Source organism: Megalobrama amblycephala, linkage group LG5, assembly GCF_018812025.1.
Source record: "Megalobrama amblycephala isolate DHTTF-2021 linkage group LG5, ASM1881202v1, whole genome shotgun sequence".
Classification (NCBI taxonomy): domain Eukaryota; kingdom Metazoa; phylum Chordata; class Actinopteri; order Cypriniformes; family Xenocyprididae; genus Megalobrama; species Megalobrama amblycephala.
Window position 1 is genome coordinate 17,205,685 of NC_063048.1, and position 21,396 is coordinate 17,227,080.

At 35.7% G+C, this 21,396-nt stretch overlaps 1 protein-coding gene across 1 annotated transcript in view; it reads left to right on the forward strand.

Annotated features, from left to right (window-relative positions):
- smyd3 (SET and MYND domain containing 3) overlaps positions 1-21,396 on the forward strand; it is a 240,256-nt gene that overhangs the window by 21,963 nt on the left and 196,897 nt on the right. The window contains exons 2-4 of the mRNA XM_048190903.1: positions 11,985-12,048; positions 15,553-15,660; positions 15,799-15,856. Of these exons, the coding sequence (XP_048046860.1) occupies positions 11,985-12,048; positions 15,553-15,660; positions 15,799-15,856 (230 nt within the window). The remainder of the gene's footprint in view (positions 1-11,984; positions 12,049-15,552; positions 15,661-15,798; positions 15,857-21,396) is intronic.

The following is a 21,396-nucleotide window of genomic DNA, read 5'->3' on the forward strand; positions in this document are numbered from 1 at the left end:
TTAGTTGAAATCCGATGGCTCCGTGAGGCCTCCATAGCCAGCAATGACATTTCCTCTTTCAAGATCCATAAAGGTACTAAAAACATATTTAAATCAGTTCATGTGAGTACAGTGATTCAATATTAATATTACAAAATGACAAGAATATTTTTGGTGCGCCAAAAAAACAAATTAACGACTTATTTAGTGATGGCCGATTTCAAAATACTGCTTCATGAAGCATCGGATCATAATTGAATCAGAAACCAACCCTTTAAGTGTGAACTTAAGTTAAACCGGGTGTCCCAGACACCTATGAATTTATACTCTACTAAGCGTATTTCAATACCTGTTCGAGTTGGCCGACATCTCGGCCTTACAGAGAATCCCACCAGCAAGAAGAATACAACAGTTTATATAGGATAGGAGCATGGTAAAGCATTCTACAATATGATTGGTTTTTCATATGTCAAACCCTCATGTTACTAGGTAAAGCAAGATCTGCACAAATCATGTGTTTATTAGTTTGTTGGTTATTCAATATCATGGGGCTATTATATTTAGATAGTTGTCTAGCTGTCCCTAAGTGTCATTTCCACTTTTCTTATTTTTGGACATGATTCAGACACACAATGACTTAGGCCCATGCAAGGTTTAAGGACATTTAGGTTTCAAAAGCATATAAATGTTATTCCTGCAAGGAAAAATAAATTTTAGTTATGATTAATTAAAAAATTCCATCACAGGAAGCAATCAAAATGGAATAAATCCCGCTTTGAAAGTCAAGTCAAGTCAAGTCAAATTTATTTATATAGCGCTTTTACAATTGGTAATTGTTTCAAAGCAGCTTTACATATTAGAAGCACAGAAAAAAGGGAAGTGGTTAAAAATAAGCTGTACAAACAAGCGTGGTAATATGTAACATATACAAGATGGTGCTACATTAAGCCAATGTCGGCTGACTCCCAGGGGTGGAAAAAAACCCCTAGGAGAAAAACCCAGCGTGCTAACACTGGGAAAAAAGTCCTAGGAGGGAAAAAACCCTTGGAAGATATATATATAATATATGTAAATGGATATGGAGATCAAAATCTGAATTATACATTTTTATTATAGAGATTTAAAAATAGATTATATATAAATATATGTAAGCGGATACGGGGATTAAAAATCTGAATTATAGATGCAGCCAGAACTGGATCTGTAGGCCCATTGTCTCCTGGGCTACGTTGTAGTCAGGTCCAGACACAGGTTCTCCATCTGATCTGGATACGGCCTGGATCCAGCACCCCGAAAACCTCAGGATAAGCAGAGAGACAGATATTAGCGTAGATGCCATTCTTATTCTGATGTACAGGTATATCTAGTGTTATAGGAAATGTTCTCGGTTCCGGCCGACCTAATTATTGCAGCGTAACAATCCTTTAACGGATTTGAAAAATGTTAATGTATTGATAATGTGTTATGTGTATGCAAGAGCAAAGAGATGTGTTTTTAGTCTAGATTTAAACTGACAGAGTGTGTCTGCTTCCCGAACAATGCTAGGAAGATTGTTCCAGAATTTAGGTGCTAAATAGGAAAAGGATCTGCCGCCTTCAGTTGATTTTGATATTCTGGGTTTTATCAACTGGCCTGAATTCTGAGATCGCAATAAACGTGAAGGACTATAATGCATTAAGAGCTCACTTAGGTACTGGGGAGCTAAACCATTTAGAGCTTTATAAGTAAGTAGCAAGATTTTAAAATCTATACGATGTTTAATAGGGAGCCAATGTAATGTTGACAGAACTGGGCTAATATGGTCATACTTTCTGGTTCTAGTAAGAACTCTAGCTGCCGCATTTTGGACCAACTGTAGTCTGTTTAAAAGCCGAGCAGAACAACCACCCAGTAGAGTGTTACAATAATCTAGTCTTGAGGTCATGAATGCATGAACCAACTGTTCCGCATTTGTCATTGAGAAGCATATGTCGTAATTTAGATATATTTTTTAGATGGAAGAAGGCGGTTTTACAGATACTAGAAACATGACTTTCAAATGAAAGATTGGTATCAAAGAGCACACCCAGGTTCCTAACTGAGGACGAAGATTTAATGGAGCACCCGTCAAGTGTTAGAGAGTATTCAAGGTTTTTTCGTGAGGAAGTTTTTGGTCCAAAGATTAGGATATCAGTTTTTTCTGAATTTAATAATAAGAAATTTCTTGTCATCCAGTTTTTAATGTCAGCTATGCATTCTGTTAGTTTTGTGAATTTGTAGGTTTCGTCAGTGCGCGAGGAAATATAGAGCTGAGTATCGTCAGCGTAGCAGTGAAAACTAACACCATGCTTCCTAATTATCTCTCCTAAGGGCAGCATGTACAGAGTGAAAAGCAACGGTCCTAGTACTGAGCCTTGTGGTACTCCATATTGAACCTGTGATCGATACGACATCTCTTCATTAACTACTACAGACTGATAACGGTCAGATAAGTACGATTTGAACCATGCCAAAGCAATTCCACTAATGCCAATATAGTTTTCAAGTCTTTTTAAAAGAATGTTGTGATCGATAGTGTCAAAAGCAGCACTGAGATGTAATAACACTAATAGAGAAATACAGCCACGATCGGATGATAGGAGTAGATCGTTTGTAACTCTAACGAGAGCAGTCTCAGTACTATGGTATGGTCTAAATCTTGACTGGAAATCCTCACAGATTCCATTTCTTTCTAAAAAGGAGCACAGTTGTGTTGAAACTGCCTTTTCTAGTATCTTTGACAGAAAAGGTAGATTTCGAGATTGGCCTGTAATTTACTAAATCTCTCTGATCTAGTTGAGGTTTTTTAATAAGAGGTTTAATAATAGCCTGCTTAAAGGTTTTTGGCACGTATCCTAGTGTTAAGGATGAATTAATTATATCAAGAAGTGGACCTACGACCTCTGGAAGCATTTCTTTCAGTAGTTTAATCGGCATTGGGTCTAACATACATGTCGTTGATTTTGATGATTTGATAAGTTTAGATAATTCTTCCTCTCCTATAGCGGCGAATGATTCTAGTTTTACCTCACGGACACTACAGTGCACTGTCTGAAGCGAAACTGTAGACGGTTGCATGTTTTTAATTTTCTCTCTAATATTATCAATCTTGCAAGTAAAGAAGTTCATAAAGTCATTACTGCTGTGCTCTATGGAAACGTCAGCAGTTGAATCTCTGTTTCTAGTTAATTTAGCCACTGTGTCAAATAAATACCTGGGATTATGTTTGTTTTCTATTAAGAGATTTGAAAAATAAGTAGATCTAGCATTTCTTATAGCCGTTCTGTACTCAATCATTTTTTCTTTCCACGAAAGGCGAAAAACTTCTAGTTTTGTTTTCTTCCAACTACGTTCAGCTTTTCTAACAGCTCGTTTTAGAGCCCGAGTGTGCTCATCATACCACGGCGTTGGATTAGTTTCCTTAATCTTCTTTAGACGTAAAGGAGCGACTGCATCTAATGTGCTGGAAAAGAGAGAGCCAATAGTTTCTGTTGCAGCATCGAGTTCTTCTAAGTTGTCAGGTATACTAAGGCGATGAAACTGCTCGGGGAGATTATTTATAAAGCAATCTTTAGTGGTCGACGTGATGGTTCTACAATATTTATGGCTGGGTGGTGGTTTTGTAGCCTTGGCTAATTGTATTATACACGAGACTAAATAATGATCTGATATATCATCGCTCTGCTGTAGAATTTCAACAGCATCAATATCAATTCCATGCGACAGTATTAGATCTAGGGTATGATTACGACAATGAGTGGGTCCTGACACGTGTTGTCTAACTCCAATAGAGTTTAAAATGTCTGCAAATGCCAATCCAAATGCGTCTTTATTATTATCTACATGGATATTAAAATCACCAACAACAAGGACTTTATCCGCAGCCAGTACTAACTCTGATATAAAATCAGCAAATTCTTTGATAAAGTCATTATGGTGCCCTGGTGGCCTGTATACAGTAGCCAGCACAAATGTCAACTTACATAATGTTACATAAAGCACCATCACTTCAAAGGAATTATATGTGAAATTCTTTTGAATGATTCTGAATATATTACTATAAATTACAGCAACACCTCCCCCTTTGCCTTTCTGTCGAGGATTGTGTCGATAATCATAACCTTGAGGACTAGATATTTAAAGTAATGTAATCGTCTGGTTTTAGCCAGGTTTCTGTCAAACACAGCACGTCTAGTTTATTGTCTGTGATAATTTCATTTACAATAAGTCTTTTGAAGAAATAGATCTAATATTCAGTAACCCAAGCTTTATCATTTGTTTATCTGATTTATCTGTGATTTTCATTTTTTGAACATCAATTAAATTTTTACCCTTAAAAGGTTTCGGAAGTTTTTTGTATTTACTAGTTCGAGGTACAGACACAGTCTCTATGTGATAATATCTAGGTGAAAGAGTTTCTATGTGCTGTGAATTATTTGAGTTCTGTGACGTGAGGCGGCTAGCAGACGGTCGGTTTAGCCAGTTTGTCTGCGTCCTGATCTGGGCCCTGGTTTGTCATGTTTCTTGTAACTTGAAGCATCAAACAAACATTGTATCAATTACATTGTTAAGCCATTAGGCGGCAACAAGTGACTGTTAATACATTTATTTATTGACTCATTCATTCAAGAGATTTAAAAAAAAAAAAAAAAAATGCTGATTCATCCAGTAATGAAACAAGTGAAGTTTTTGTGAGTGAGTCATTGAATCATTCATTCAAACTGATTAAAAAATAAATACATTTTAAATTAATATATATAATTTTAAATAGACTGCAGCAAAAAACATTGTGTCAGAACCTCTAGTATATTACATGATATTTTGTTTAGTTCAAGAATCATGGGAGAATCATGATCTTTATTTGAAACAAAAAAAATTGTGATTTATCAATTTATCCAGAACCATGCAGCTCAAATATAAAGTGTCATGTTATGTACGACATGCAGTGGCAACACTGCTGTTCAGAGACTGAAAAACATTCGACAGCTATATTACACGCATTTAATAATTGAAATGCTTGACTTTGACTTGCATGCGCACTTGTGTTAAGTGAACATATAAGTACAGACATGTCTGCAGAACAGAGAAGTTGCAATAGTCCAAGTGAATGGCTTCTTGAATGAGAAGAAAATGTAGGGCGGGACCTAATTTTATCCATCCGGAAATGATTGAATGGTTGTGATTTGCGATTGCTGTGATCTCATGCGAGTGACAGGTTGTCCTGCCCTCGTGGAGGAAGGAATAACAATGCTTTTTTTTTTAAAGAAATAGTAGTAGTATTCATGCTTTTAAATAATAATAAATAAATGTTGTTGATCAAAGTCCCTTTATGCTACGAGAAAAATATATGTGTTATGATCATCATACACTCACTATTTTCTTCAGTTTCCCCCCCCTTTTTTCTTCCTAATGAATAGACTAGTATAGAAAGTGGCATTTATGTGTTGTCTGACAGGCTTTGATGAGCTATGAGGAGAGTTTGTGTCCTTTGAGAGTAAACACTTTAATTGGCAGTGAGAGTGTGTGTTTGTGGCTGAGTGAGTGTTCATATCTGTCCTGTTAGCAGCTCAGACAGAGTGCTTGTCTCTCTCTTCCTCCTCCTCATCTTCCTCCTGTGTTGAGTGCTGCTCTGGTTCTAGTCCGGACGCTCATCTTTCTGCCTAATTATAGCTCTCGGTGTGTGACTGGAAACGGGCAGAGAGTCATTTCAGGATAGTTTTGTGTGTGGACATGGAATATTAAAACGAATCCTTGCAGCACTCATGTTAGATAATTTGCTGATTATGTTAGGATGCCATATTTATGTGGAATTATTGTCAATTTTTGAAATTAAGAAACCTTGCTTTGTGTTCGGTCGCATAAAGAAATCCGATTAGGCATTAGCCGTATAGGGATAATCTGATTTTTGACTCCCTGCGGATACCGCTGTGATTCCGATCCTCTGCTGGTTCTGATCTAAAGAGATCCGCCTCAGGATATTTGTCTGCTGTTAATGAAAAATAAAATGTATTCATAAGGTCTGTTGGTTGACTGATTCTTAGCTCTGAATGAAAGGAGTGTCATTTTTAGAGTTTAGTATCTGCTGAAGTCAGAGTGTCTGGCCACTGGAGCGCAGTGTTTCTCTATGACACAATGAGCTTTCAAATTCTATGCCATACCATTTGAAATATGCTTTGGTTTTGTATGCCTCTTTATTTATTTATTTATGTATGCATGTTACCAGATTTGTAGCTATTGCACCATGCACTGAAAGTATGATTATAAAGGCAGGAGGACAATACAAAAACATACAAAAATAAAAAATGTACAACATACAATGTATAAAAATGTGACTTATTAGCTGTTGCCGTTGTCATTAGCTATACAATAGCTCCTGTTTTTTTATAGGTTTATTAATATTTTGAATTAGCTTTTATTTTTATATGTTTAGTTTTTGTGTTAATTTTAGATTAATTTTGTGATTTTCATTATTTCATTATTTGCTTTGTGTGTGTATGTATGTATGTGTGTATATATAGGCTTAATATTGAAATAAATTGAAATAAAGCTGAAATAAAAGCATTTCTGGTAATTGAAATAAAGCTATATACAGTGGGTATGGAAAGTATTCAGACCCCCTTAAATTTTTCACTCTTTGTTATATTGCAGCCATTTGCTAAAATCATTTAAGTTCATTTTTTTTCCCTCATTAATGTACACACAGCACCCCATATTGACAGAAAAACACAGAATTGTTGACATTTTTGCAGATTTATTAAAAAATAAAAACTGAAATATCACATGGTCCTAAGTATTCAGACCATTTGCTGTGATACTCATATATTTAACTCAGGTGCTGTCCATTTCTTCTGATCATCCTTGAGATGGTTCTACACCTTCATTTGAGTCCAGCTGTGTTTGATTATACTGATTGATTAGGAAAGCCACACACCTGTCTATATAAGACCTTTCAGCTCACAGTGCATGTCAGAGCAAATGAGAATCATGAGGTCAAAGGAACTGCCTGAAGAGCTCAGAGACAGAATTGTGGCAAGGCACAGATCTGGCCAAGGTTACAAAAAAAATTCTGCTGCACTTAAGGTTCCTAAGAGCACAGTGGCCTCCATAATCCTTAAATGGAAGACGTTTGGGACGACCAGAACCCTTCCTAGAGCTGGCCGTCCGGCCAAACTGAGCTATCGGGGGAGAAGAGCCTTGGTGAGACAGGACGAGTGGTTGCAATTGAGGGAAAGATGAATGCGGCCAAGTACAGGGATATCCTGGACGAAAACCTTCTCCAGAGTGCTCAGGACCTCAGACTGTGCCGAAGGTTTACCTTCCAACAAGACAATGACCCTAAACACACAGCTAAAATAACGAAGGAGTGGCTTCACAACAACTCTGTGACTGTTCTTGAATGGCCCAGCCAGAGCCCTGACTTAAACCCAATTGATCATCTCTGGAGAGACCTAAAAATGGCTGTCCACCAACGTTTACCATCCAACCTGACAGAACTGGAGAGGATCTGCAAGGAGGAATGGCAGAGGATCCCCAAATCCAGGTGTGAAAAACTTGTTGCATCTTTCCCAAAAAGACTCATGGCTGTATTAGATCAAAAGGGTGCTTCTACTAAATACTGAGCAAAGGGTCTGAATACTTAAGACCATGTGATATTTCAGTTTTTCTTTTTTAATAAATCTGCAAAAATGTCAACAATTCTGTGTTTTTCTGTCAATATGGGGTGCTGTGTGTACATTAATGAGTATATATATATATATATATATATATATATATATATATATATATATATATATATATATATATATATATATATATATATATATATATATAATATCTCTGCTTTATTTCAATTACCAGAAATGCTTTTGATAGTTTGTTAATGATAATAACTCTGGTGCAATCACAAAATATACTGTATGACCTTATAATCTTTTTTTTGTGATTCACAATCACAATAATTTGTTTATTGAAAAGAGAAGCATTTAACAAATTGAGTATTGCTATTTGTTATAATTTAATAATATGGGTGATCATTTAAAATAATTATAACTTAGATAAAATACTTTAATAAAACAGTGTACGTGCAGGGATAAAATTGTATCAGACAGTGTGCGCATTATTACAGGGAAAAGAAATGTCTGGAAAAATTAGGACATACTACTTTGTAGTGAAATTCACTGAGATGGAATCAGCGGTTATTTGATGACATATTTAAAACATAATATTATATTTTGACATTTTGTATCATTAATAAAGGCCTGGTTCTTTTTCACTGCCTTGCACAGTCCACACATATGGCAATTATTAAATTCCCAAACCTTGCCAAATTTGCATAGATATTAATCATGACTTTTATGAATCTGTAGATTAGTCTTCTGCAGTATTTTGGTGTAATAGAGTGCTATGTGAGAAAGCTGCTTTTCTGGCCAGTTCTTATCAGTCGGGAAACACTTACTGTCTGTATCTCAGGATCAATACTCTGAGGAATCAAAGTGCCTGCTTTTATAGCAGATTTGAGTCTGGCCATTAAAAACTCATATAACTTTCCCAAATACAGAAATAGCTGCATATTCGGCTTAGCGATACGTTTATTTTGTTTTATTTATTTTATTTTATCATGATGAGTTCTCTGTCTGTTCATCTCAAATCACCTCTCATATCCTGTCTGCAGTAATAAGAGCAGGTTTATGGCTGCTCTGCTGCTGTAGGACTCTTGTGTTGTGCTGTGACTTACGGCCTGTGCTTCGGTTTTGGACAGAGCCAGACTCTGTGTATTCCATTATGACCAATGACTCTTTCTTACCTTCTGAAGCATCAGCATTTTTTTTTTTTTGTAGGAGTCCACAGGCCCCTTGTTGGATACACTTTTTTTTTTTTTTTTAATTTCCAGTTGATGCCAAGGTTTAGTATTGCTTATTATTTCATCATATGTTTAGCTTTTATTTCTTTCTTTGTTAAACAAACTGTACTTTCCCAAGAAATCTCTCACTAATTACATTAGTTACATTAAGTCATTTTTATTTTTATTTTCCACAATTAAAATGCCCCTTTTATGCTATTTTAAAGGCTCCTAATTTTGTTTTGGAGGTCCTACAATAGATTTATATGCGTAAAAGATCAAAAAACACTTTAATTTTCTCATAATACACATTGCAGCATCACCTCTTTTCTCACAGTGTCTGAAACGGTTTGATAAAGAATCTGCCTCTCTAAACTCCTCCTTTCTGAGAGCCTTCTCTGCTCTGATTGGTCAGATGGCCCAGTCTGGTTTACTGCTTACAGCGTGTGTCAAAAACCAAACACCCATTACCATATCTGAATTTCAGCTCTGGATGCTTTCTCATTGCTTGTATTTACAGTGATACGAACAGTAACATTGGTTTTACCATATCAATTCAAATCCTTTATCCTTTAAAAGTGCATGCAAAGTGGATTTGCTTTCGCTACGCAGAAGATATCTTCTCGACATGTCAACAACACAAGCCAAACTCTTCCGGGCCTCGGCTACAACTACAGTGTTTGAAGGCGGGTCAAAGTAGACGTTGTTCACGGGCAGCCAATGAAGACCATATGCTAGCATTATGCAAATTTGTTACATATAGGTTCATGCAGGAAGTAACACTGGAATTACTGTCGACTCGTTTCAGATGTTTCAGAATCAATCCTTAATTTTAGGAGACAACAACTTTATTTGTCATGCACTTTGACCTTTAAGACTTTGAAAATAAACCTTTACAAATATTTTAATACATTTGAAAATTCTAATAATTTGGCAAAATGATGTTCACTCACATAAGATGAAACTCCAGTCATAGACAAAAAGCTAGGTATTGCGGATCATCACCCCTTGATGCAGGGCCATGTTGAGATCACATGACCAGCTTGTCTTGCATTTTCAGTTACTAAATACAATCTTCAGATGAACTTATTTTATTGCAAACCTTGTAAAAGATGAAATAATGTACAAGTAGGTCTCAGTGTCATTTTCACCTATCAAAATAAGAGGTGTAAATGCACCTCATCCTTTCTAAGACTCATTTTTCCCGTTTCTTTGTCAGTTAAAAGGAACCATCCATTCAGGATTTCTAATATACATAAGCCTGAATGATTTATTTTCAAAACGTGACCTTTGGCTTTGGCAATGCATGATTGTTGTTCTGATAACATCTTTATTTCAGCGTGTTCCTTTTTTGTTTGTGTCTCGGCACATTTAGTTTTTTCATAATGTGATGCAGTTCTTTCTTTCAAAGTTGAATCAGCAGATATACCCACCGGCATGGAGGTCTGATTGTGATAATGTGCACAGCTCAGATTTCTCCACTATTCTGGATCTCATAAGGGTTCTGGTGATGGCACAATGTTAGAAAGCAAGATTTGTGTGTAGATGTCAACACAGTAGACTGTCATGATATTTAAAGCTCCACGGATTGTTTTATGTGTCTTCATTGTATGTAGAATATATATACTTTTTTATTTTCAAAAGTGTTTTTGAAATAAGTCTCTTAAGCTCACTGAGTCTGCATTTATGTTATCAAAAATACAGTAAAAACAGATATATTGTGAAATATAAAATATTCAAAAGAACTGTTCTCAATTTGAATATGTTTTAAAATGTCATTTATTCATGTGATAGAAAAGATGAAATTTTCAGCATCATTACTCCAGTCTTCTGTGTCACATGATTCTTCAGAAATTCTAATTCATTCTAATATGCTGATTTGGTGCTTAAGAAACATTTCTTCTTATTAAGTTGCTCTATATTTTTGTGGAAACTGTGATACATTTTTTTCAGGATTCTTTGATGAATAGAAAGAAGAAAAAATAGCATTTATTTGAAATTAAAATCTTTATTGAACGGTGGTTGATTTTTTTTTTTTTTTTTTTTTTTTTTTCTTTGATTGTTTTGTGAAAGCTCTTTCTATACTGGCATAAAAATATAAAGAACTATTGTAGTGCAAAAGTGGAATAAGAAAAAGCAATATAAAACAGCATGAAATAGGTGATATGAAAATAATGGCAGTATTCATGTTAGCCTGCATAGAATGGACAATATGTAATGGCATTATATAGGAAGGGGTCCATTCGTGTAGCGCTCAGGCCTGCACTATAATTTGTGCCTGACACTTTTCAGTTTCTCTGCTCTTTAGAGAGTGACACTTGAAAGCCCCACAAAGTGATTTGTCAAGGGCTTGCATGCTCAAAAATCAGACTACCTCCAGATAGCAAGGTGGCAAGAAGATGGATCTGGGGTATCTCGTTCTTAACTCCCTGTGATTATGTTCAATCTGGAAGAAGCGATATAGACAAGGGTGGAGGGAGAGAGAAAGAGAGATGTTTTTGGGTGGGCAACTCTCCCTCAAATAGTATTTTAGTATTTTGATCTATGGGAAAGCATCAATAAATATGCATCTCTATAAAGGATATCAGAATATTTAAGCATTAAAAATTCAATGCATTTATTAAGTTATCACTTGCTTCCTCCTTGCATTGTTTGTTTTTTAGAAATATTTAAAAAGATCTCTTGAAAAGAACTCTTGACCAACTCAATTTTGTTTATTTTGACTGTATCAAATAAAGCAGAGACCCCTGACATAACCATGCATGCACCAGGTATGCAATCTGTGTGATTTGTGCATGCATGCATGTTTAAACAAAAAATAGGCTCATTAAACACATTTTTAAAAATAACGACATTTTATAGAGAGAACTTGACCGTTTGTGTTCTGGCTCTTCCATGCATCTGATTTCTGCATGTAAACCACATTCCTCACTTGGAGCTTAAAAGTTATAGACTAAACTCCAAAGCAAAGGTGGTCATTAGATGTATACTTTAAAGAAAAAAAAAGTTGAGTCAGGGCAGGAATGCTTCATTATAAGCCTTGTAAATCAAACCAGACTTTCTCCTCTTCTGCCTGAGGATGCAGTTTCTTGAGAAATACACTAAGCACTGAGGCTGATGTTAATTCTGTCTTATTTATTCTTAACAGAGGCGAAAGTCTATCGAGATGTTCTCAGTGTAAGACGGCACGGTACTGCAGCGTTCAGTGTCAGGTAAGAGCTACACATGCTGTTGGGTCCTAATCATCAGAACTTTATGAACAAGTTTGTGATGAAATCTTATTTCATTTAAAGGTTAAATTCATTATTTTTTTCTACTTAAAGTTTTACACCTAAATAAAAATATTTGACGAATGCAAAATGAGATTCCTGTCATATCAGTCATATCATATCATTTAATTTAATTTAAATTTATTTAAATTCATTTTATTTTATTTTTGCATGTGCATGAGGCCTTGCAATATAAAAGCTACGGAAGAGGATTAGGGCCAAGCAATAATAAAAAAAATTAAACCATCTCTAGATTGAAATGTTGAGAATAAACTCATTAAATTACGAGAAAAAACTTGTTAAATTTCGAGAAAAAAGTCAAGATAAAATGTTGAGAATAAAGTCATTAAATTACGAGAAAAAAGTTGTTAGATTATGAGAACAAATTTGTTAAATTATGAGAAAAATGTTGTTAAATTTCGAGAAAAAAAGTCGAGATAAAATGTTGAGAATAAAGTCATTAAATTACGAGAAAAAAGTTGTTAGATTATGAGAACAAATTTGTTAAATTATGAGAAAAATGTTGTTAAATTTCGAGAAAAAAAGTCGAGATAAAATGTTGAGAATAAAGTCATTAAATTACGAGAAAAAAGTCATTAGATTATGAGAACAAATTTGTTAAATAAATGAGAAAAATGTTGTTAAATTTCAAGAAAAAAAGTCGATAAAATGTTGAGAATAAAGTTATTAAATTACGAGAAAAAAGTCGTTAAATTATGAAAACAAATTCGTAATTTAACGAATTTGTTCTCGAAATTTGACAACTTTTTTCTCGTAATTTTTGACTTTAAATAAAAAGTCGAAATTTAACGACTTTTTTCTCATAATTTAATGACTTTATTCTCAACATTTTATCTCGACTTTTTTTCTCGAAATTTAATGACATTTTTCTCATAATTTCACGAATTTGTTCTCGTAATTTAACAACTTTTTTCTCGTAATTTAATGACTTTATTCTCAACATTTTATCTCAACCTTTTTCTAGAAATTTAACGAGTTTTTTCTCGTAATTTAACGAGTTTATTCTCAACATTTTATTTCGACTTTTTTCTCGAAAATTTAACAAGATTTTTATCGAAACTTTAATCTCGAGATGGTTTTATTTTTTTATTATTGCTTGGCCCTAATCCTCTTCCGTAAAAAGCAGCCCAACTGAGCTATCACAGTTTATTTTATTGGTAACATTAAACAATCATCGTTAGCTGGCTTTGCTGATATGGGGATCAAAGCATAATTTAGAACCAAAAAATTCCCCAAGATTCTGTATAATGGGTGAAGGTTTAAATATGACTCCATCAATAGCCAAGGGATTTAGGGCCTATACTAACAGGATTTCTGTTTTGTCAGTATTCATTTTTAAGAAGTTTTGAGCCATCTATACTTTGAGATCTTGTATAAAGTGATGGAAGGGGGATGAAAAACGTAATTTGGCTGAACACTAAGACAGATTTTTGTATCATCTGCGTAACTATGGAAATTAAGACCATGATGCTGAATGATCTGACCAAGAGGAAGCATATAGATTAAAAGTAAAAGTGGACAAGAATGGATCCTTGAGGTACACCATGGGAAACAGTGACAGAGCAAGATTTGTGTTTGTTAATTCTAATGAATTGTTGCCCGTCGAAGAGATATGACGTTAGGCACTGAAAGGCAGTATAATGTCATTAAAATTCTCCAGGTTCCTGTACGAACACTTATGAGCCGGCAGTTATCGGAAACTCTTGCATGAGGTCTAGTGTGACTTCTCATCAAAAGTATTTGGTGCTTGGAGCCATACACCTGTGAAATATGTTCTACATTCAGAAGATTTTCCAGTATTACTTCTTGTCTTTTAACGGCACTTAAAGCGATAGTTTAACCAGAAATGAAAATTCTGTCATCATTTACACGCCACGTGTCCTTTCAAACCTTTCTTTCTTCCATGGGACACAAAAGATGATTTAAAGAAAAGCCCTGGCTCATTTCTGTATAAAGAAATAGAATTGTTATTTGTGAAAATGACAAAGGAAACACCATAATTTTATGGCTTTATGAGAGGAACAGACCAAACTTTGTCATTATTGTCATAAATCTTATTTCTCAAAATAAGGATTTTCAGTCAATAACGGCTTAAAGGGTTAGTTCACCCAAAAATGAAAATTCTGTCATTAATTACTCACCCTCATGTCGTTCCACATCCGTAAGACCTTCGATCATCTTCGGAACACAAATTAAGATATTTTTAATAAAATCAGATGGCTCATTGAGGCCTCCATTGACAGCAAGATAATTAACACTTTCTGATTCCCAGAAAGCTACTAAAGACGTATTTAAAACAGTTCATGTGACTACAGTGGTTCAACCTTAATGTTATGAAGTGACGAGAACACTTTTTGTGTGCCAAAAAACAAAAACAAAATAATGACTTTATGACAATATCTGATGGGCGATTTCAAAATACTGCTTCGAAGCTTTACGAATCTTTTGTTTCAAATCAGTGGTTCGGAGCGTGTATTAAACTGCCAAAGTCATGCCCTCCAGTAGTTAAACATTGAAATTTCGAAACACTTATCACGTAACGAAGCCTTGTTTACTGAAATCATGTGACTTTTGAAAAGATTCGTAAAGCTTCATGAAGCAGTGTTTTGAAATCGCCCATCACTAGATATTGTCATAAAGTCTTAATTTTGTTTTTTTGGCTCACAAAAAGTATTCTCGTCGCTTCATAACATTAAGGTTGAACTGCTGTAGTCACATGAACCGTTTTAAATACGTCTTTAGTAGCTTTCTGGGCATTGTAAGTGTTAATTGTCTTGCTGTCAATGCAGGCCTCACTGAGCCATCAGATTTTATCAAAAATATCTTAATTTGTGTTCCAAAGATGATCGAAGGTCTTATGGGTGTGGAATGACATGAGGGTGAGTAATTAATGACAGAATTTTCATTTTTGGGTGAACTAACCCTATAAATATTGATCAGCTCCAGAAGCTTCAGAAGAGTCATATAGGCTACTTCTATGACTTTCTCATTCAGGTTTATATAATCTAAAAGAACAGCATGAACATTCGCTAAACACAGAAGAAAGAAAGTCATGCAGGTTTAGAAATGACATGAGGAGTATATCTTGACAGAATTACATTTTTTGGTGAAATATCCCTTTAATGTGTCTGTCAGATGCTCTCCTGAAATCTTTGCAGTTCAAGAGCATCCAGTCTATCAAAACTAGACACCACACTGCTTTAAAATAGCAAAGCTGTAACTGTCAAACCAGCCTTGTTCTCTCCAGGCACTCAAGGTTGTCAAGTTTGTCTTTGTCTTTTTTTAATTGTAGGGTAGTCTTTCATCATAATTCCCTCTAAAGGGAGACCACAAACGGCAAGCTCTGATAGATGTGTAACTTCATCATACATGTTTGTGAAATCTTTCCTATTTATTTTCTATTTTATCCTCATTTTCACCCTTCAGAAACAAGCATGGCCTGATCACAAGAGAGAATGCAAATGCCTCCAGCGCCTCCAGCCAAGAATCCCCACTGACTCCGTCCGCCTGGTTGCGAGGATCATTTTCAAACTAGTATGTGACATCAGAACACTTCTCCATATCAGGACCACTTCAAACCTGTTCAAAGCATGTTTCGCATTTAAAACTATCACAGTTGGTGTTCAGCCGCAGGGCTTGATATTGTTACACCCTTTCTGACTCTTTCCACAGCTCAGCCAATCAAAAAGTGACCAAGAGGAGCTGTACTCAATAGCTGAACACCAGTCACGTAAGTTCCTGTTTGATTTGCACTGACACAAGGCAAGTGGCTGTTGCTACATTGCGTATTTTAGCTCTACTGGATCAGTCAGCATACAGGACTGAACCAATATGTTTTATAAAAGTTGCCTTTTAGACATCACAGAAAAGGACAATGTCCATTGTCATATTAAAAATGTGACTTTTCTTTATAAAAAAAAGCTATAAACAGAATAAAAGGCTGTGTTGTTAATGGGCGGCAGTAAAAAATCACTAACTCATCTATCCTGCAAAGTTGAAAGATTTGATTTCCTATGATGAAAGGTGAATAAATGTCAGATCCTGGCAGGAGTTTATTATAACATTATGAATTTTCTTCTCTTTCTCGGTGCGGACCCTCTGTGAAACCTGCCCCCGGCCCCTGGCTTTTCAAAAGTAATTGGCTATTTTGTCACAAAGAGCCTCTGACTTTTCTTTGGCCTGACTCTTTCCTATTCAGTTATAAGTAATGTGCAGCCATTAGAGAGGTAATCCTGCTGATGGTCCTTATGGAAGCAGTCAGCACCCCCTCTGAACTTGTGCTTTCTCATCACACTAACGACCTTATGAGGCGGCCCTTGCTCTCACCTCAAAATTAACGTCTCATCGCCTCATGCATTATTTCAGGAAATCCATCAGCTCATCATTTTTAAAGCCGTGCTGATTTATGTCGAGATTCATATGTAGACCAGTTCCCTTAAATAAACAGAAGAGCATTTCATTTGATCTCCTTCCTTCACGTGTTGGAGTGATTTCAGTTTGTGGTCGAACGATGGGTTTTTCAGTGGCTAATAGCCGGGTAACCTATTTAATCCTAATGGTAGCAAATGAGACATGCAAAATTGCAGAAATTAAAGAAATCATTCACCCCAAAATTGATACAAAAGGTTTTATCTCAATTATGGGATATTAATGTCATTACTTACATTCCCATCTAAATTGCGAATTTGCGTTTTCATTGCACAGAGAAAGAAATCCGGGTAAATTTCGCTTTAGAAATAAGATGCTAATGCTCAGCAAATCTATATTTATTTGATTAAAAATACAGTAAAAGTATAGTTTTATTGTAAGTACAGCTATACTGTGAAATATATCAAAATAAAAAAATAGTTTTTTTTTTAATTGTAATAATATTTATTCCTATGATGACAAATCTGAATTTTTAGCATCATTACTCCAGTCTTTAGTGTTACATGATTCTTCAAGGTGCCATCGAACGTTTTTTTACAAGATGTAATATAAGTCTAAGGTGTCCCCTGAATGTGTCTGTGAAGTTTCAGCTCAAAATACCCCATTGTCTTAAAGAATTTTTTTAACTGCCTATTTTGGGGCATAATTAGAAATGCGCCGATTCAGGGCTGCTGGCCCTTTAATTGCTTGTGCTCTCCGCCCCCTCCCAAGCTCTCAACTCTATCATTGCAAACAAAGTTCACACAGCTAATATAACCCTCAAAATGGATCTTTACAAAGTGTCCGTCATGCAGCATGTCTAATCACGTAAGTATGGTATTTATTTGAATGTTTACATTTGGTTATGAATGAGTTTAAAGCTAACATTACACACTGTTGGAGAGATTTATAAAGAATGAAGATGTGTTTATGCATTATACAGACTGCAAGTGTTTAAAAATGAAAATAGCGACGACTCTTGTCTCCGTGAATACAGTAAGAAATGATGGTAACTTTAACCACATTTAACAGTACATTAGCAACATGCTAACGAAACATTTAGAAAGACAATTTACAAATATCACTAAAAATATCATGATATCATGGATCATGTCAGTTATTATTGCTCCATCTGCCATTTTTCGCTATTGTTCTTGCTTGCTTACCTTAGTCTGATGATTCAGCTGTGCACATCCAGACATTAATACTGCCTGCCCTTGTCTAATGCCTTTCATAATGTTGGGAACATGGGCTGGCATATGCAAATATTGGGGGCGTACACCCCTACTGTTACGTAACAGTCGGTGTTATGTTGAGATTCGCCTGTTCTTCGGAGATCTTTTAAACAAATGAGATTTAAATAAGAAGGAGGAAACAATGGAGTTTGAGACTCACTGTATGTCTTTTACATGTACTGAACTCTTGTTATTTAACTATGCCGAGGAAAATTCAATTTTCAATTCGATGGCACCTTTCAGAAATCATTCTAATATGCTGATTTCGGTGCTCAAGAAACATTTCTTATTAGTATTATCAGTGTTAAGAGCAGTTATTCTGCATGCTTAATACTTTTTGTGATACATTTTTCAGGATTGTTTGATAAATATAAATTTCAAAAGAACTCGTAATTAGGGCCCGAGCACCGATGGTGTGAGGACCCTATTGTAATTGCTTGGCCAATTATTCTTCTTCTCCGAAATGAATCACATTTTTGAGGGCCTAAACATGCTCAAACTCAAGAAACTTTGCACACGCGTCAGAAGTGGTGAAAATTTACGTCTGATATTGGTTTTAGAATTAGGTGTGGCAAAATGGCTCGATAGCGCCACCTACAAAATTTCAATTAAGTGCCCTTCGCGCTACGTTTCACGTATAGGTATGAAATTCGGTAGACACATCTAACAGCCCAATACCTACAAAAAAGCCTCCGGGTGCAAAATCTGAAAACCCAACAGGAAGTGAGATATTTTGAGTTTTCTCTGCAAAATTTTGGCAGTTTTTGCCATTTCCAGACATTGTACTTTAACAAACTCCTCCTAGAGCTTTAATCAAATTAACATCATATTTGGTCGGTCTAATCTAAAGGCCTTTGCGACGTTAAATTGCAAAGATCTAGACTTTTCACTGAAGGGCGTGTCTGTGGCGGCCTGGCAAAGTTCGATTTTTCGCCATGAAACAGGAAGTTGTTGTAACTCGGGCATACAATGTACGATCTGTACACAACTTCACAGTCCTGGCCTGAAGACATCTACATGGCAATATTCAGTTACAGTTATAGCGCCACCTGCGGGCAACAGGAAATGACATGTTTACACTGTGATTAACTTCTCATAGAGATTTAACCAGAAGCACATCATATATGGTCAGTCTAATCTTAAGGTTTTCACGATGTTAAATTGTGAAGATCTTGAGTTTTCTTTGAAGGGCGTGACTGTGGTGGCCTGACAAAGTCTGTTGTTTCGCCATGAAAGAGGAAGCTGTTGTAAGTCAGGCATACAATGTCCAATCTGCCCCAAACTTCACATGTGTGATAAGAGTCCTGGCCTAAAGACATCTATATGCCAATATTTAGTTAGTCATAGCGCCACCTGCTGGCAACAGGAAATGGCATGCTTTACACTGTAATTCACTCCCAGAAACACATTTCAATATGCCACGAAGTGCCAAACATACTAGAAACGTTAAATCATGCAACACTTGGCTGAGTGCTAAAGTATGTGATTAACGCCATGAAACAGGAAGTTGTTGTAACTCAGACATACAATGTCCAATCTGTTCCAAACTTCACGTTTGATAACAGTCCTGGCCTGAAGACATCTACATGGCAATATTCAGTTACAGTCAAAGCGCCACCTGTTGGCAGCAGGAAGTGTGGCACTTTGAAACGACTTTGCCATATTTCCCTTGTATTTACTCGCTTACATGCATGTCGCCCACTGTTCACTGTTTTCCTAAGGCCAACGGGTGGCAGTGAGCCCGGGTGTGAGGGCCCTTTCATCGCTGCTTGCAGCTTTAATGAGTCTTATATCTATTTTGCATTATAATTATTGTTACTTTTAGATTCATTTCTTTAGACAAAAACAAACAAAACACTTACTGACCAAATAAAAAAACAACAATAATGTCTGAAATTATTTGTTTTAAGGGGCAGCTCCTTTAAGTAAACGGCCACTGTTTAGATTGGCTAACATCATTGGCTAACAAACTCTCCATTGCACTGTGCCATGTCCAGTGTAGGCAAATGTCAACCGTTAAGTGACTGAATGCCAGTGGGCGGGGCCTAAGGTGTCATGATGTATAACTATTTGTCAATGTCTTGCTCTGGAGGCAGTTATATGCAAATGTATTTGCCAGTGTGATGTCACAAATCCTACTATATCCAAATAAGCTGCTTTTGGATTCTGGTTAAATAAATGCTTTGTTTATAAGGAGGAGGCGTTTTAAGCTATGAAACTTGCAAGATGTTTTAATGGTACAAAGACCTCTTATATATCAAAAGATCAGGGCAAATTTGATTCCTCATGTCATGACCCCTTTAATTGTATGGAATAGTGCAGCTTTTATATTGCAAAATAACTTTTTTATTATTTCACAGAAGGGTTTGAAACAATATGAGGATGAGTAAATGGTCAAAAAAATCTTCATTTTTGGTGAACTATCCCTTTAAGGAGACTAACACCTGGCTTCAGGCTCATAATTCTGCACACGTTCATCCTCTCAATCTCCTGAGAAGTGGGAAGCATGTATATCTGTCGGCAATTCAGCCCTGTTATTTTCTTCTCAGGAGAGGTTTTAGACCCCACTGGTGCTTGTTTACTGCCTTCTGTTTGTTGGTTTTTATAATCTACAATCTATCTATACTTTCTAAAAATTTCAGTTTCTCCAGTAAGCCTAAACAGTATTATTTGGTTCTGTATTTCAGAGATAGAATTTTCAAGGAGATGATAAAAGGCACTACACGTGGAGATGACGTACCAGATTTATGAGTTGAATCTGGAGAGTTTTACAACTGTGTGTTTGTGTGTGTGTGTGTGTGTGTGTGTGTGTGTGTGTGTGTGTTTATGATGCTGAATGTGAGTGAGAGATACGAGCTGTGAGTTGCTGCCGCGGGTCAAGCGTTTGCTCTGTCTGCCGCAGCAGCAGTGATCACACTGAAGTTCATTGATGGTGTGTTTGGAGGAAGTAGATCAGAGCAGGAGGGTTAATGGAAAAGCCCATATGTTTGGCAAAGCTGACATAAATCATGCATACACACTCTCGTGCTACAACCAGACCTCTTTCTCTCTAAATAGACACTAAAACCTCCACTATTGGATATCCATTTTACTGGTACAGTCAGGAAATACGAAGCTCTCTGAACACACACACACACACAGTAAACAACTGCCTAAATAATCTTCTTCTTCAACTAAACACACACACACACACACACAAATCTTTTTTCCTCTTCTCTTTTTTTTCTTTTTTATTGTGTGTTATTACTGCCTCCAGTGTAATTTATGAACAGCTGCAAAGCTGATAAATTTTAATTGAAATTACCATGAAAATACAATAATTTTGTAGGTGAAACTTTGGCACTCTAATTATTGTAATTACCTCTATCTAGCTTTAATTTATATTTATATCTGTTTATTTATTTTCTGTTTCCAAGGCAACACTTCTAATTTTAGTTTTCATTGTTGATTCATTTCATCTTTTTTTTAAATGAGTGAAAATTGTTTTAATAATTTGTTTGTTTTAGTTCACAATGACAACTTTATTATTGGTTTGAATTATGTAGGAATTGTTTTTTAGAATTTTTTTTTTTTTTTTAGATATAAAACACTATGATTTTAAGGCAGGTACCATGGTGATACCATGTTT